General features: G+C 44.3%; 1 protein-coding gene and 1 long non-coding RNA gene across 4 annotated transcripts in view; one reads left to right on the top strand and one right to left on the bottom strand.

Annotated features, from left to right (window-relative positions):
- slc35f3b (solute carrier family 35 member F3b) overlaps positions 1-14,368 on the top strand; it is a 166,002-nt gene that overhangs the window by 23,884 nt on the left and 127,750 nt on the right. The window contains exon 1 of one of the 3 annotated variants that reach the window (XM_062058327.1): positions 13,476-13,615. The exons of the other annotated variants lie outside the window; for them this stretch is intronic. Coding sequence (XP_061914311.1) covers positions 13,582-13,615 — 34 coding nt within the window. The 5' untranslated portion in view covers positions 13,476-13,581. Of the gene's footprint in view, positions 1-13,475; positions 13,616-14,368 lie in introns of those variants that run through there. 3 annotated transcript variants of the gene reach the window in all.
- LOC133657247 (uncharacterized) overlaps positions 1-14,368 on the bottom strand; it is a 66,754-nt gene that overhangs the window by 49,747 nt on the left and 2,639 nt on the right. The window contains exons 2-3 of the long non-coding RNA XR_009827245.1: positions 10,248-10,372; positions 9,912-9,982 (exon numbers count right to left, since the gene is read on the bottom strand). This is a non-coding gene — a long non-coding RNA (uncharacterized LOC133657247). The remainder of the gene's footprint in view (positions 1-9,911; positions 9,983-10,247; positions 10,373-14,368) is intronic.

The following is a 14,368-nucleotide window of genomic DNA, read 5'->3' as shown; positions in this document are numbered from 1 at the left end:
GTGGTAGGCCACGTAAATTGACAGAGAGAGGTCAGCAGATGCTGAAGCGCATAGTGCAAAGAGGTCGCCGACTTTCTGCACAGTCAGTTGCTACAGAGCTCCACACTTCATGTGACCTTCCAATTAGCCCACGTACAGTACGCAGAGAGCTTCATGGAATGGGTTTCCATGGCCGAGCAGCTGAATCTAAGCCATACATCACCAAGTCCAATGCAAAGCGTCAGATGCAGTGGTGTAAAGCACAGTGGAGACGCATTCTCTGGACTGATGAATCACGCTTTTCCATCTGGCAATCTGATGGACGAAACTGGGTTTGTCGGTTGCCAGGAGAAAGCTACATTTCGGACTGCATTGTGCCGAGTGTGAAATTTGGTGGAGGAGGAATTATGGTGTGGGGTTGTTTTTCAGGAGTTGGGCTTGGCCCCTTAGTTCCAATGAAATGAACTTTGAAATGAACTCCAGGATACCAAAACATTTTGAACAATTCCATGCTCCCAACCTTGTGGGAACAGTTTGGAGCAGGCCCCTTCCTCTTCCAACATGACTGTGCACCAGTGCACAAAGCAAGGTCCATAAAGACATGGGTGACATAGTCTGGTGTGGATGAACTTGACTGGCCTGCACAGAGTCCTGACCTGAACCCGATAGAACATCTTTGGGATGAATTAGAACAGAGACTGAGAGCCAGGCCTTCACGACCAACATCAGTGTGTGACCTCACCAATGCGCTTTTGGAAGAATGGTCGAAAGTTCCTATAAACACACTCCGCAACCTTGTCGACAGCCTTCCCAGAAGAGTTGAAGCTGTAATAGCTGCAAAAGGTGGACAGACGTCATATTGAACCCTATGGGTTAGGAATGGGATGGCACTTCAAGTTCATATGTGAGTCAAGGCAGGTGGCCAAATACCTTTGGCAATATAGTGTATTATCTATGTGCTGCTTGTTGCTGCAGTCGTCTATAGCTGGCGAGTCTAACATCTTTTAAAACGTAAACAAATTCATACCATCGAAATTGCCTCTTACTAACCTCAAAGAAAAGTTATTTTGCAATATTTTTATTGATATTGTCTTAAATCGCCCAGCCCTATCTATCTAGGGTTGCTGATATTTTACTCTCAATGTCCCCAGAGCTTGGTGTTTTATGTTTTTTTTAATGATGCATTAGCTTGTCATAAGGAAAAAGCATCTATCCCATTGCCGTGACAACCCTAATTGACTTGGGCTACAATACGAGTGGACCAGCCTGGACACCTCATGTGTTGTTGTGTTCACTAAAATCATCGCCAACATTATTTTTCTTTTTAAGATGGCTGCAAACATCTGCCAATCAAACACATTCTATTACCAACAAGTGACTTAATACCTTATGAGTTGTGAGGCTGGCAACCCACTAGGCCTGCACAATTATTTTGTTTGTTATTTTGCTTTACTTGAAAATCAGACGCAGACACGGAAGAGAGGAATGGCTTGGCAGGATCTGCATCAAACATCAAGTAAGCTCCATGTGAATCCCTGGAGATTAATTTGAAGAGGTTTACAGCTGCCTGAGGGCAGTGAAAGACAGATCTGCTTTTTGCATTTATTTACTAAAATGTATTTTTTAAATGAAGCATTTTGGGATACCAAGAAAATAACATGGCTAATTCCCACCAAGGAGCCAATTCAATTTGAAATGGTTGGGGGATCGTGAGAGGCAAGTATTTTTCAGTATTAGTGTTAGTATTAGGGATGTCAAGAATAACAACGTGTAATTAATCACAAATAAATGTTATAAAACATTTAGAGTCAAATTGGTGACGTGGCCATAGTGAGCTAATGTGAGTATTCTACTGTAAATCATTATTATAACCCCCTAGCAGTACATAAGGGCCTGAGCCACGAAAGGTTTGCATGTATTAAAACATGTGCAAACTTGATAGCACACGCAAAGTTGATCTACACAGAGAATTGCGATCTATTAAAGAGCAAAATATAGCGCGAAACCCATTCAGAGTGTCTGTCTTCATGAATAAGCAGAATGTATGCTGAAAAACACAACGCCCACAATACTGGGAGGAGAAAATACAAATATAATCACTTAGCACTTTTAATGTCATTTATCAAGACTTAAATAGTTTTTTGTGTCTATATTTAGCCCGGTTAAAATGTTTGCCCAAACTGACAAAGTTAGGCATAAATGGCTGGGAAAAAGGAAGCGTGTGTGCTGTAAAGACCGACAATTGTGTGTGTTTCAACATATTTGGAATGTCAGAAATTAAAATATTAGACATATTGTCTATTTAGCAGGGTTTCCGCAGCGCTTTGTTGTTAAGGCAGCCGCCTTAACAACAAAGAGCCACCGCCTAAACTAAAGTTTTAACAAGCTGCTGCGCTTAGTTCTGCCTCTGCCTCTGTCAGTACGTCTCTGCAGCACCCAGCATTGTCCCACCCACAGAACCATCTGATTGGTCACACGCAGAGCGGTAACAGCCAATCAGCAGTGCGTATTCAGAGCACAGTTAACAGCCATTCAGCAGTGCGTATTCAGAGCACATGTAACAGCCAATCAGCAGTGCGTATTCAGAGCGCATGTAACAGCCAATCAGCAGTGCATATTCAGAGCACATGTAACAGCCAATCAGCAGTGCGTATTCAGAGCGCATGGAGTCAGTGCTCCTGCGGTGGGGTGAGCAGAAAGGTGTTTAGCAGGTAAGCATAAGGACTGTCCCCAAATTATAATAAACACCTCCCAGTCAACTACTAGTAACATCACTATGAGCCTGTTGATGTTCTAGAAACATAAGCGGCAGCTCAGCTCGCTCGCAGTCGTTGAGGTGAAGGCTAATTATCTTTTAGCGTAACGTTAGCTCATTTTGCCGTGTGTGTGCGTGCGTGTGTGTGTTACGGACAGCCAAGCCCTGTCTGTCTGAGAGAAAGACAAGCATTACTGACCTACAGTTAACAACTAAGTTATTGTACTTTACCTTTTTCTGTGTTGATTGAGCTGTGTTGAAGCAGCAAAAAACAACATTATGTTGAATGGAGAGTTTCCTGAAGCTGTCTCTGATAGTTGATATAATAATGTAACTGCATCATAAAGCCTACATGAACTCCATGGTGTTCAGGGATGAATAGTCTCTCCTATTGCTATTGTACTATTTTTTCCAGCTATAGTTACATTAATCATTAGTAATGTAGCAGCCTAGTTTTGAATGGCAGAGTCCCTGCTATCACATGTTGATAAAAATATAACATTTACATAATAAAAATCAACTACAGGCTTCCCAAATGCTGTAATAAATTAAGCATGATGAGTTGAACATATATCAGCATGTGGCCCCACTTTTAACTCTTTTTTTCCAACGCTTATTGCGAACGCTTACTTACAGTAAGTCATTAATTTGACTTAGTAAGTCATTATTTTGTCATTATTTTGACTTAGTAAATTAATAAGTCAAAATATTGACTCACTAAGTCATAATAATGACATACTTAGTATCTCAGGTAACTAGGACTGTTTTGTTTTTACTTTACTGAAAAAATATCGAGATATATATCGTATATCGCCATTCAGCAAATGGAGCGGAAAACACAACCAAAAATTGTAGGTTTCTTCACGCGACGAAGCCGGCTTACTTCACCGCAGTCTGTAGTCTATTGCCCCCCCAGGCTATGGTGGCAGCGACGAGGTGGAGATGTGATGGCAACAGGCCGAGTTACAGCGATCCTTACACCCACCCACCCCCTTCCCCGGTCTGTCCGCTGGAGAGACACCACTTTAACTAACACATGTTCTGGGGGAAACACTGATTTAGCAATATAATTAAATATATTTTAGTATAATTATAGCTGCTGCATGACTTAATGGGCTGATTAAAACAAATTCAGTTGATTTGTTTTGGTGTCTGTTGGCTGTATTTTTTAATGGTACTCGTTTTTCATAAAAAATATGTATTCTAATAGATCTCCGATGTGAAAAAACTTCATGCACTATGCATTTTCTTCCAAATGGATCATTCCAGGCGTGCCATCACCGCTTCCAGTAGCGCACCCTTAACATGCTAAAAGTACGTTCTGTTGTCTAGACCGCACTTCATTATTGCCCAAAAAAGGTGGTATATAATGTAGTTGTGTGCTGCGTGTTCAATTGCATAATAAAACGCCAAAGGTTGGACCATACGATGCCATGAATGTGGAGGAAATGAGTGTCTCCATGTTAATAGCCGGTATACACACAAAAACCTCATATCAATAGGACGGTCTCCACACCTTTTGCATTTGTCATCAATTGTACACGCAGTCTTAGTAGATCACATGCAACACACCCAATTTTAGTACACAAAATTGTAAGCTTGCACACACTATTTAACAGTTATTTATTTGGATCTTAGTAGACCAGACCCTAAGTGTTCGCCATTGGTTTAGGATATATCTGTTGTGGACATGGATGTGAGCCGACAGCCAGTCTTAGACATACTTTCCCCACCACTTTAGGCGGCTCGCTGGTCCACAACCCCCAGCCCACCAAACAACCACATATTTGGAATGCTTGCTCATATCAAGACAACACACAGGCCTCTTGTCTGCAACTCACTTTATGAGTTGTTCAATGGAACTGCTCGGTCCAAAACACACTGTGCTTGGTCAAAAGCATTGGGACATCTGGTCACAGGAAGTGAAATTGGAAGACAATATGGAGTTGTCACCTATTTTGTGGCTGTAGTTCTTATTTGTTCATTAATGCAGAAAAGAAGAAATGGTGTGGTCAGAGGTCATTGGTGTTGAAGCTATAGTAGACAGACTTGCCTAGATTTAATTCTCATTTCTACTCTTGTTACTTCCAAAAGAACCCATAGCATTCAGATGACCAAAATGTCACTAAGTTCTCTTTATGTTTTTTTGCTCCTGAAAATTAATCTGGCAGTCATTTTCCAAAATATCAATTAGTGTTTGAGTAATTGGTAGGTAACTAACTATACTTGGAACGCCCTCTTTCCATTGCCAGATTTGATATGTCGCCACCTCTTGGTGTGACGTCATATACAGCAGTGGTCCCCAACCACCGGGCCGCGGCCCGGTACCGGTCCGTGGATCGATTGGTACCTGGCCGCACAAGAAATTAAAAAAAAAAAAAAAAAAAAAAAATATATATATATACATTTTTTTTTTAAAATTAAATCAAAATAAAAAACACAAGATACACTTACAATTAGTGCACCAACCCAAAAAACCTCCCTCTCCCATTTACACTCATTCACACTCATTCGCACAAAAGGGTTGTTTCTTTCTGTTATTAATATTTCTGGTTCCTACATTATATATCAATATAGATCAATACAGTCTGCAGGGATACAGTCTGTAAGCACACATGATTGTATTTTTTTATGACAAAAAAAATTAATAAAATAAAATAAATCGTCTTTGTTATTATCAACGACCTATTTTACCTTAATTAAATTAGCATGATAACGAATGAAAACAAAAGCACATTTACTAAAACAATGACAAAATTAATTGACAATTTAGTCAATGAATTATAACGAGTCGAAAATACTGACAGTGACAAAATCCAATCATATTTAATTTCCACTTTAAGCTGGTGGTACACAATATCCAATCACAGTTGCATGTGGGATAGGTGCGGGTGGAAAAGCATGAGGGGTATCCAATCACAACTAGCATCTTTGTAAGAGGAGGTGTTTTGATTTTTCACCCGGAAAAGCAGGACTCGATACAAGACATCAATTCAGTATGTCTTCTACACCGGAAAGAAAGAGAAGAGCAGTCGAATGGACACACTTCACCCCTTCTGCGGTAGACAATAAAACAAACCGTAAACCCTGTGGCTCGATTCTCTACAGCAAAAATACAACCAACTTGCAGTGCCGTCTGCACTAACCATCAGGACATCTGCGCAACAGTAAGTAAGCAGAAGCTAATATTTGCAAATGACTCATACTTTACTGAATTACTGTTACTATTAAAGACGGTAGAGCGGTAGCAAGGCTGCTTACTATACCACGTACATGTCCGAAAATAAAGACTCGCTTAAAAACAAACTGCTTTTGTAGTAGACCATGATGCCGCGATCAGCTGAGCCGAGCTTACCCGCCAATACATATACTGTACCTGTACAGTGTGTTTTAATCGATGTTCAGCTGATGCTTGTTTAGCTATTAATTGCACAACTTGACAACCCAAAAGAGCATATTTGTCATATTTTAAGCTAACACAAAGAAATACAGCTATGTGAGACATGTATATGTTAGTTTTATAACACTAGTTGCTGTATTTGCACGGGACAGTGGCCAAGACGCCAATTGTTATGCATACTTAGTGTAGTTGTATAGAATAAATATAGAATAACAATAAAACTAGTTTGTTTCTGCATATGACCATAACCATGCACACATACACTATATTGCCTAAAGTATTTGGCCACCTGCCTTTACTCACATATGAACTTGAAGTGCCATCCCATGGAATTGTCCAAAATGTTTTGGTATCCTGGAGCATTCAAAGTTCCTTTCACTGGAACTAAGGGTCCAAGCCCAACTCCTGAAAAACAACCCCACACCATAATTCCTCCTCCACCAAATTTAACACTCTGCAGAATGCAGTCCGAAATGTAGCATTCTCCTGGCAACCTCCAAACCCAGACTCGTCCATCAGATTGCCAGATGGAAAAGCGTGATTCATCAGTCCAGAGAAGGCGTCTCCACTGCTCTAGAGTCCAGTGGCGACGTGCTTTACACCACTGCATCCAACGCTTTGCATTGGACTTGGTGATGCATGGCTTAGAAGCAGCTGCTCGGCCATGGAAACCCATTCCATGAAGCTCTCTGCGTACTGTATGTGGGCTAATTGGAAGGTCACATGAAGTTTGGAGCTCTGTAGCAACTGACTGTGCAGAAAGTCTTTGCACTATGCGCTTTAGCATCCGCTGACCCCTCTCTGTCAGTTTACGTGGCCTACCACTTGGTGGCTGACTTGCTGTTGTTCCCAAACTCTTCACTTTTCTTATAATAAAGTTGACTTTGGAATATTTAGGAGCGAGGAAATTTCACGACTGGATTTGTTGCACAGGTGGCATCCTATGACAGTTCCACGCTGGAAATCACTGAGAGCGGCCCATTCTTTCACAAATGTTTGTAGAAACAGTCTCCATGCCTAAGTGCTTGATTTTATAGTCGTGATTCTCATCATTTGGATGGGTGGCCAAATACTTTTGGCAATATAGTGTATGTTCATGCACTAGTCTGTACACTGGTTTTGAAAGTGTTTGTTTTTCTTAAAAACATATCAGTGATATTTTTGTTTAGTCATAACTGTCTAAATCAGTGGTTCTCAAACATTTTTCACCAAATACCACCTCGAAAACACTTGGCTCTCCAAGAACCACTATAATGACGGACATTAAAATACAGTAGCGTAGTATGCCCAAGTATTTACTAAAAACAAAGCAGAGGTTTAAGTATCCATCCATCCATCCATCTTCTTCCGCTTATCCGAGGTCCGGTCGCGGGAGAAGCAGCCTAAGCAGGGAAGCCCAGACTTCCCTCTCCCCAGCCACTTCGTCCAGCTCTTCCCGGGGGATCTCGAGGCGTTCCCAGGCCAGCTGGGAGACATAGACTTCCCAACGTGTCCTGGGTCTTCCCCGTGGCCTCCTACCGGTCGGACGTGCCCTAAACACCTCCCTAGGGAGGCGCACGGGTGGCATCCTGACCAGATGCCCGAACCACCTCATCTGGCTCCTCTCGATGTGGAGGAGCAGCGGCTTTACTTTGAGCTTCTCACCCTATCTCTAAGGGAGAGCCCCGGCGGAGGAAACTAATTTCAGCCGCTTGTACCCGTGATCTTGTCCTTTCGGTCATAACCCAAAGCTCATGACCATAGGTGAGAATGGGAACGTAGATCGACCGGTAAATTGAGAGCTTTGCCTTTCGGCTCAGCTCCTTCTTCACCACAACGGATCGATACAGCGTCCGCATTACTGAAGACGCCGCACCGATCCGCCTGTCGATCTCACGATCCACTCTTCCCTCACTCGTGAACAAGACTCCCAGGTACTTGAACTCCTCCACTTGGGGCAGGGTCTCCTTTGCAACCCGGGGATGGCACTCCACCCTTTTCCGGGCGAGAACCATGGACTCTGAATTGGAGGTGCTGATTCTCATCCCAGTCGCTTCACACTCGGCTGTGAACCGATCCAGTGAGAGCTGAAGATCTTGGCCAGATGAAGCCATCAGGACCACATCATCTGCAAAAAGCAGAGACCTAATCCTGCAGCCACCAAACCAGATCCCCTCAGCGCCTTGACTGCGCCTAGAAATTCTGTCCATAAAAGTTATGAACAGAATCGGTGACAAAGGGCAGCCTTGGCGGAGTCCAACCCTCACAGGAAACGTGTCCGACTTACTGCCGGCAATGCGGACCAAGCTCTGGCACTGATCATACAGGGAGCGGACCGCCACAATCAGACAGTCCGATACCCCATACTCTCTGAGCACTCCCCACAGGACTTCCCAAGGGACACGGTCGAATGCCTTCTCCAAGTCCACAAAACACATGTAGACTGGTTGGGCAAACTCCCATGCACCCTCAAGGACCCTGCCGAGAGTATAGAGCTGTTTAAGTAAACAATTATATTTAATATTTGTGGCCCCTGTAACATATACCGGTACACAAAGTTTGAACAGTAAAACTGTGTTTGAATATAGGACAATTAAACACTGTACTTTAATCAAGAGATTCTAAGGCGTACCACTCGGTGGAGCCCCCGTTCCAGTAGTGTTACACGTACCACAGTTTGAGAATCCCTGGTCTAAATAAATAATAGACCTACATAATAAAATGTACACATTACATTTTAATGATGGAACAAAAAATAGTTACAATGTTATTAAACATCCATCCATTTTCTATCGCTTGTCCCGTTCGGGGTCGCATCGAGGCTGGAGCATATCCCAGCTGCACTCTGGCGGAAGGCAGAGTACACTCTGGACAAGTCGCCACCTCATCGCAGAGCCAAGGTACATACAGTAGACAACATTCACACTCACATAATAGTTAAAGTTTGATTTCTCAAAGTATTGCACTCCAAATTGCCAACAGTTTGTGTATACAACTTTGTGTATGTAAATAAAGTAACACTATACTATAGTAGTTGTCATTACATTCCTAATGTTAAGATTTGAGCGTCAAATACATGTTTATGTTCCATTTCCATTATTTCCTGTTAAATACAATTATTTTAAAATAAGTGTACGCACTGCACATAATTTCATTTTACACTCCGCTCAGAGCAAGTGAATACGTTGCACCCCGCCATGCACATAGCTCTACTAGTGTTAGCGACAGGGATGTCCTATGGGTTTAATTAAGGGTTGCAGTAGGCCTTATGATGGCATTGTGTTCATATGTATGAGTGCACATGTCTATGTGTTAATAATGAAATTGTGATATTTAAGACACGTAATATTGGTCCTAAATTTTTTCTGTGCTACGACAATTTTTCTGTGCTACTATTGTTTTTCAATTAGTAGCACCGGTGCTCCTAGTGAAAAAGCTAAGCGTACAGCCCTGTTATATTTTCTTACTAAATGTATTAGTTTTTCCATTTTGAAGGCAGCCAGCCATAACTGTGATGTGGCCCTCAATGAAAACAAGTTTGACACCCCTGTCATAGACAGTGTGGATGAAGACTTGTAAAACTACTATTTTCATCACTTAATTGCATGTTTTTGATTACTTCAAAACTAATATGGTTTAAATTATGATCAAAAAAGAAAATAATCGCCATTTCTAGACTTCCCTGCTCTTCCATAGACACCATGGCTTTGTTTTCTTCATGCTCGTTCAGCATTTCCTCAAGAAGTTTGAGGAAAACATCAGTAGAAGAGGATGCAAAATAAAATACAAGCGGCTTACCTTCTTTTTCTCTCATTTTTAAGCACCGGGGTCTGTCCTTTCTCTGTTTGTCCGCAGGTTCCATAATTCAACTATAAAATAAGTGCCAATATTGTCAGCATTAGAGGGGCTCTTTAACTTAACTCAATATTAATAATTAACTTCTGTGGGTGGTGACATTTGACAAGCTTTAACACAGCATACAAACAAAATCTCCATCAGATTTGTAACGTGAGGCAACACACACACACACACACACACACACACACACACACACACACACACACACACACACACACACACACACACACACACACACACACACACACACACACACACACACACACACACACACACCTTTTTGAAGACACTCCAAAGCAGCAAACGCTGTCATGGTCGATGACTTTGGCTCACCAATGATCAGACAGCAGCTTGATGGGCGGTGAAAGTGACACGCCTGGAACCCGCCGGCCCTCAGAGCACTTCAAACACACAAATAAAAATCTCTGGAGCTCAATGACGCCACACAATTAAGCAGAAAATTAACCTCTTCGTCCTATTTGGCGAGAAAGAATGACCGATGTCGCTTCTTGTGTAGTTTTTAGAACTAATTCAAATGATTTAATACAAAAGACAGAGTTCCCATTAGTAAGATTGATCAAAACATGGCTGAGTCTCACATGTCATTGCGCTTTAGTAGAGTATGTTCTTTTGAGAGCAGTGAGGAAAATGTGTAAGTCATTCAGGACTTTGATTTTTTTTTTTTTAGTATTCTAGTCAGTTGTTTTAAGTTCAGCAAAGTTTCCAAGGTCTGCGTGGTTATATCAAATCCCTGTCTGACACTTTTAAGCTTTGCAGCATCACATTGCTTCCACAGAGGGCGAACAACTGATGCTATCTTGCTGGAGGCCACAATAAATCATACATTCAAGGAAGAAAGGCATTTTGCGCAGCTTTGATGGTGCTTTTCCGGTTCATTAACCTCAGCCTCGAAATAGAAAACGACCAATAACACAATTTTTTTCAGGCTAATAAATACTATTAGACTACTTTGCAGCAATGTGAGTGCAGTATGCCTGTGTAATACACACAAAACTTAATGCAATGTAATAAAATCATAGTGCAACACCATCTTCCCAAACCTGGCGGTCACACCAAAACAAAGAGTGACATATTTTATGAGTACTTTTGTGTTTTGTTCAAGCACGAAAAAAGAAGTCCCCCTTGCCTCTCGTGGCCCCCCTGAAACCTTACCGCCCCTTATAGGAGAGGTAAATCATGGTTTCCCCTCGACTGCCAAGATACATGTGGCGGTGGGGGCGTGGTCCCCATGATGTCGTCGAATAATTTGCCTAATCTGCTATGATTTAGGCTAAAAAAAGTATACATATATTTAAAAACAAATCATAGTATTAATTAATTAATTTTTCTAAATTAATAGTTGTCACGTGGGGGTTTGCGCTTGCTGCGCGGTTGTTCTCCCAATGCACACTGACGGCTCCGGACCAAGACGTGAAGGTAGGAATGATTTATTGATCATAAATCATCCGAAAACACAAGACAAGCAAAACGGACGCGTGCCGATCGCACGCGGAAGCTAAGGCTAAAACTTAGCGCAGGAAACAAAGAATCTAAACTTAGCATGGACTTGAAACCAGTAGTACTCACAAAACTTTACGCTGACAGGTTGCATGAAGCAAAACAATGAAGCCACACCGAGTGACCGGAAAAGACAGGCTTAAATAGAAGTCTCTGATTAGCCACAGGTGCGTGTCCGGAAAACCAGCGGCAGGTGAAAATAATGAGTAACCATGGTGACAAAACAAACAAGGAAGTGCAAAACTAACAGAACAGAACTAAACTAAACATGATCCGGACCACGGATCATGACAGAGCCCCCCCCCCCTTAAAAGACAGATTCCAGATGTCTAAAACACCAAAACAAAATATACAAGGCAGAATCGAGAGTCATGGGAGGGTGGGAGGGGGACATGGTGGTGGGTCGCCAGACCTAGTGTCCCCGAATCCACCGAGGACAAGTCAAGTGGCGGCGGCGAGTGGAACGCCGCTGCAGCAGGCGAGGCGGGCGACCAGGGAATGGCCACATTCGTGACCAACGGGGAGGTGGGCGCACTCGGCGAGGCGGACGATCAGGGAGCGGCCACATCCGTGGTTGACGGGGAGATGGGTGCGTCGGCGCCGTCCTGGCAGGCTTGGACGCCGCAGCGGGCGAGTCAGGCGTGGTAGCAGGTACAGGCGGCGAGTCAGGCGTGGTAGCAGGTACCGGCGGCGAGTCAGGCGTGGTAGCAGGTACCGGCGGCGAGTCAGGCGTGGTAGCAGGTACCGGTGTCTGGCGAGGAGCAGGTACCGGCGTCTGGCGAGGAGCAGGTACCGGCATCTGGCGAGGAGCAGGTACCGGCGTCTGGCGTGGTGCCGGTACCGGCGTCTGGCGTGGTGCAGGTACCGGCGTCTGGCGAGGAGCAGGTACAGGCGTCTGGCGAGGAGCAGGTACAGGCGTCTGGCGAGGAGCAGGTACAGGCGTCTGGCGTGGAGCAGGTACAGGCGTCTGGCGTAGAGCAGGTACAGGCGTCTGGCGTGGAGCAGGTACTGGTGCCAGCCGGGGTGCAGGTACTGGTGCCAGCCGGGGTGCAGGAACAGGTGCCAGCCGGGGTGCAGGAACAGGTGCCTGCCGGGGTGCAGGAACTGGAGATGGTGGCGTCTGCAAGCCCACCGGAAAAGATGGTGGCGTCTGCAGGCCCACCGGACAAGATGGTGGCGTCTGCAGGCCCACCGGACAAGATGGTGGCGTCTGCAGGCCCACCGGACAAGATGGTAGCGTCTGCAGGCCCACCGGAAAAGATGGTGGCGTCTGCAGGCCCACCCGGGCAGAGGTTAGCCATGAGCATGGCGGAGGTGGTCTAGCTGGGGGTAGCGGCTTGGCATGCCGAAAGACTGGTGGTGGCGGCCGGGATGGAGGTTGCTGCCTGGTTGGGCGCAGCTGAGCCACCCCACCAGCACAGCTCCCGGCCCCAGCCCCCCCCCCCTCAAGGGGCGGATACCAGACACGCTCCTTGCGGTCTGGAACAGTCTTTAAGGGTGGGTGGCGGGAGGTCAGGAGGGGGGTAGAAGCCTCCCCTTTAAATTGTCCAAACTGTCTTTTTGTATTCCCCACCTGATTTTGCGTGGGTGGACAAAAACAAAATGTCCGTGGGGGGCGGAGACAAAGTCACTGGGGGCGGAGGTGATTGAAGCTGACAAAATCTAACTTGTGAAAAAATGTCCTGATAATATTTTATTTTAGGAATTAAGTCTTTTGGAGGCGGCTGACAGAAAGAGTTAGCAGATTGAAAAAAAAGGTCCTGGTCTCTGACGTCATCGGAAGTGGGCGGAGTGAAGTTGTCAGTGCGGGTCTCCAGCTGACCGACAGCCCAATTGGTAAACTGTTTGGCAAAATGAGTGATGGGATTACCAAACAATGGCGGCGAGGAAGACTAGGCTGCATGTGGCGTGCTGTGTTCCGGAGGAGGAGTTAGGGGAACGACGCGTCTTGGCGACGAAACGACGCCTTTCTGGCTGGCTTCCGCCTTCGCCAGCGCGTCTCCATCTCCTCGTGGCCAGGTGCGAAAGAACATGATGGTGGCTTCATTTCTGTCACGTGGGGGTTTACGCTTGCTGCGCGGTTGTTCTCCCAATGCACACTGACGGCTCCGGACCAAGACGTGAAGGTAGGAATGATTTATTGATCATAAATCATCCAAAAACACAAGACAAGCAAAACGGATGCGTGCCGATCGCACGCGGAAGCTAAGGCTAAAACTTAGCGCAGGAAACAAAGAATCTAAACTTAGCATAGACTTGAAACCAGTAGTACTCACAAAACTTTGCGCTGACAGGTTGCATGAAGCAAAACAATGAAGCCACATCGAGTGACCGGAAAAGACAGGCTTAAATAGAAGTCTCTGATTAGCCACAAGTGCGTGTCCGGAAAACCAGCGGCAGGTGAAAATAATGAGTAACCATGGTGACAAAACAAACAAGGAAGTGCAAAACTAACAGAACATAACTAAACTAAACATGATCCGGACCACGGATCATGACAATAGTATTAAGATATGTTTTTATATCGTTTTGTCATATTTTCAATTATTGTTATTTATTGTACAATGTACTTTGAGCATTTTTAAGCGTCCTTCTAGAGACTTTTAATGAAACATTTTTTGTATTAAAAACCACTCGGAACAAATCTAATCTTGTTCTGGTGTTATTATAAAATGTAGTCGTGTTTAGAAACACTTAACTTCTGTCCCTCGATGTCCCTGACGAAAGAGCCGAGCTGCATGACGTCACACTTGCTTTGCGCTGCTACAGTTGATTTTTCTCTTCTTGAAATCGCCTCTGTCCTCGTACTATTTGCATATTTTGTAGATTACTGTCCACGGGTATATCTGGTTACATCCACATCACAGACATGCTGACAA

This window comes from Entelurus aequoreus, linkage group LG09, assembly GCF_033978785.1.
Source record: "Entelurus aequoreus isolate RoL-2023_Sb linkage group LG09, RoL_Eaeq_v1.1, whole genome shotgun sequence".
In the NCBI taxonomy this organism is placed as follows: domain Eukaryota; kingdom Metazoa; phylum Chordata; class Actinopteri; order Syngnathiformes; family Syngnathidae; genus Entelurus; species Entelurus aequoreus.
The sequence above is the reverse complement of the archived record's forward strand: the minus strand, read 5'-3'. Positions and strand labels throughout refer to the sequence as shown.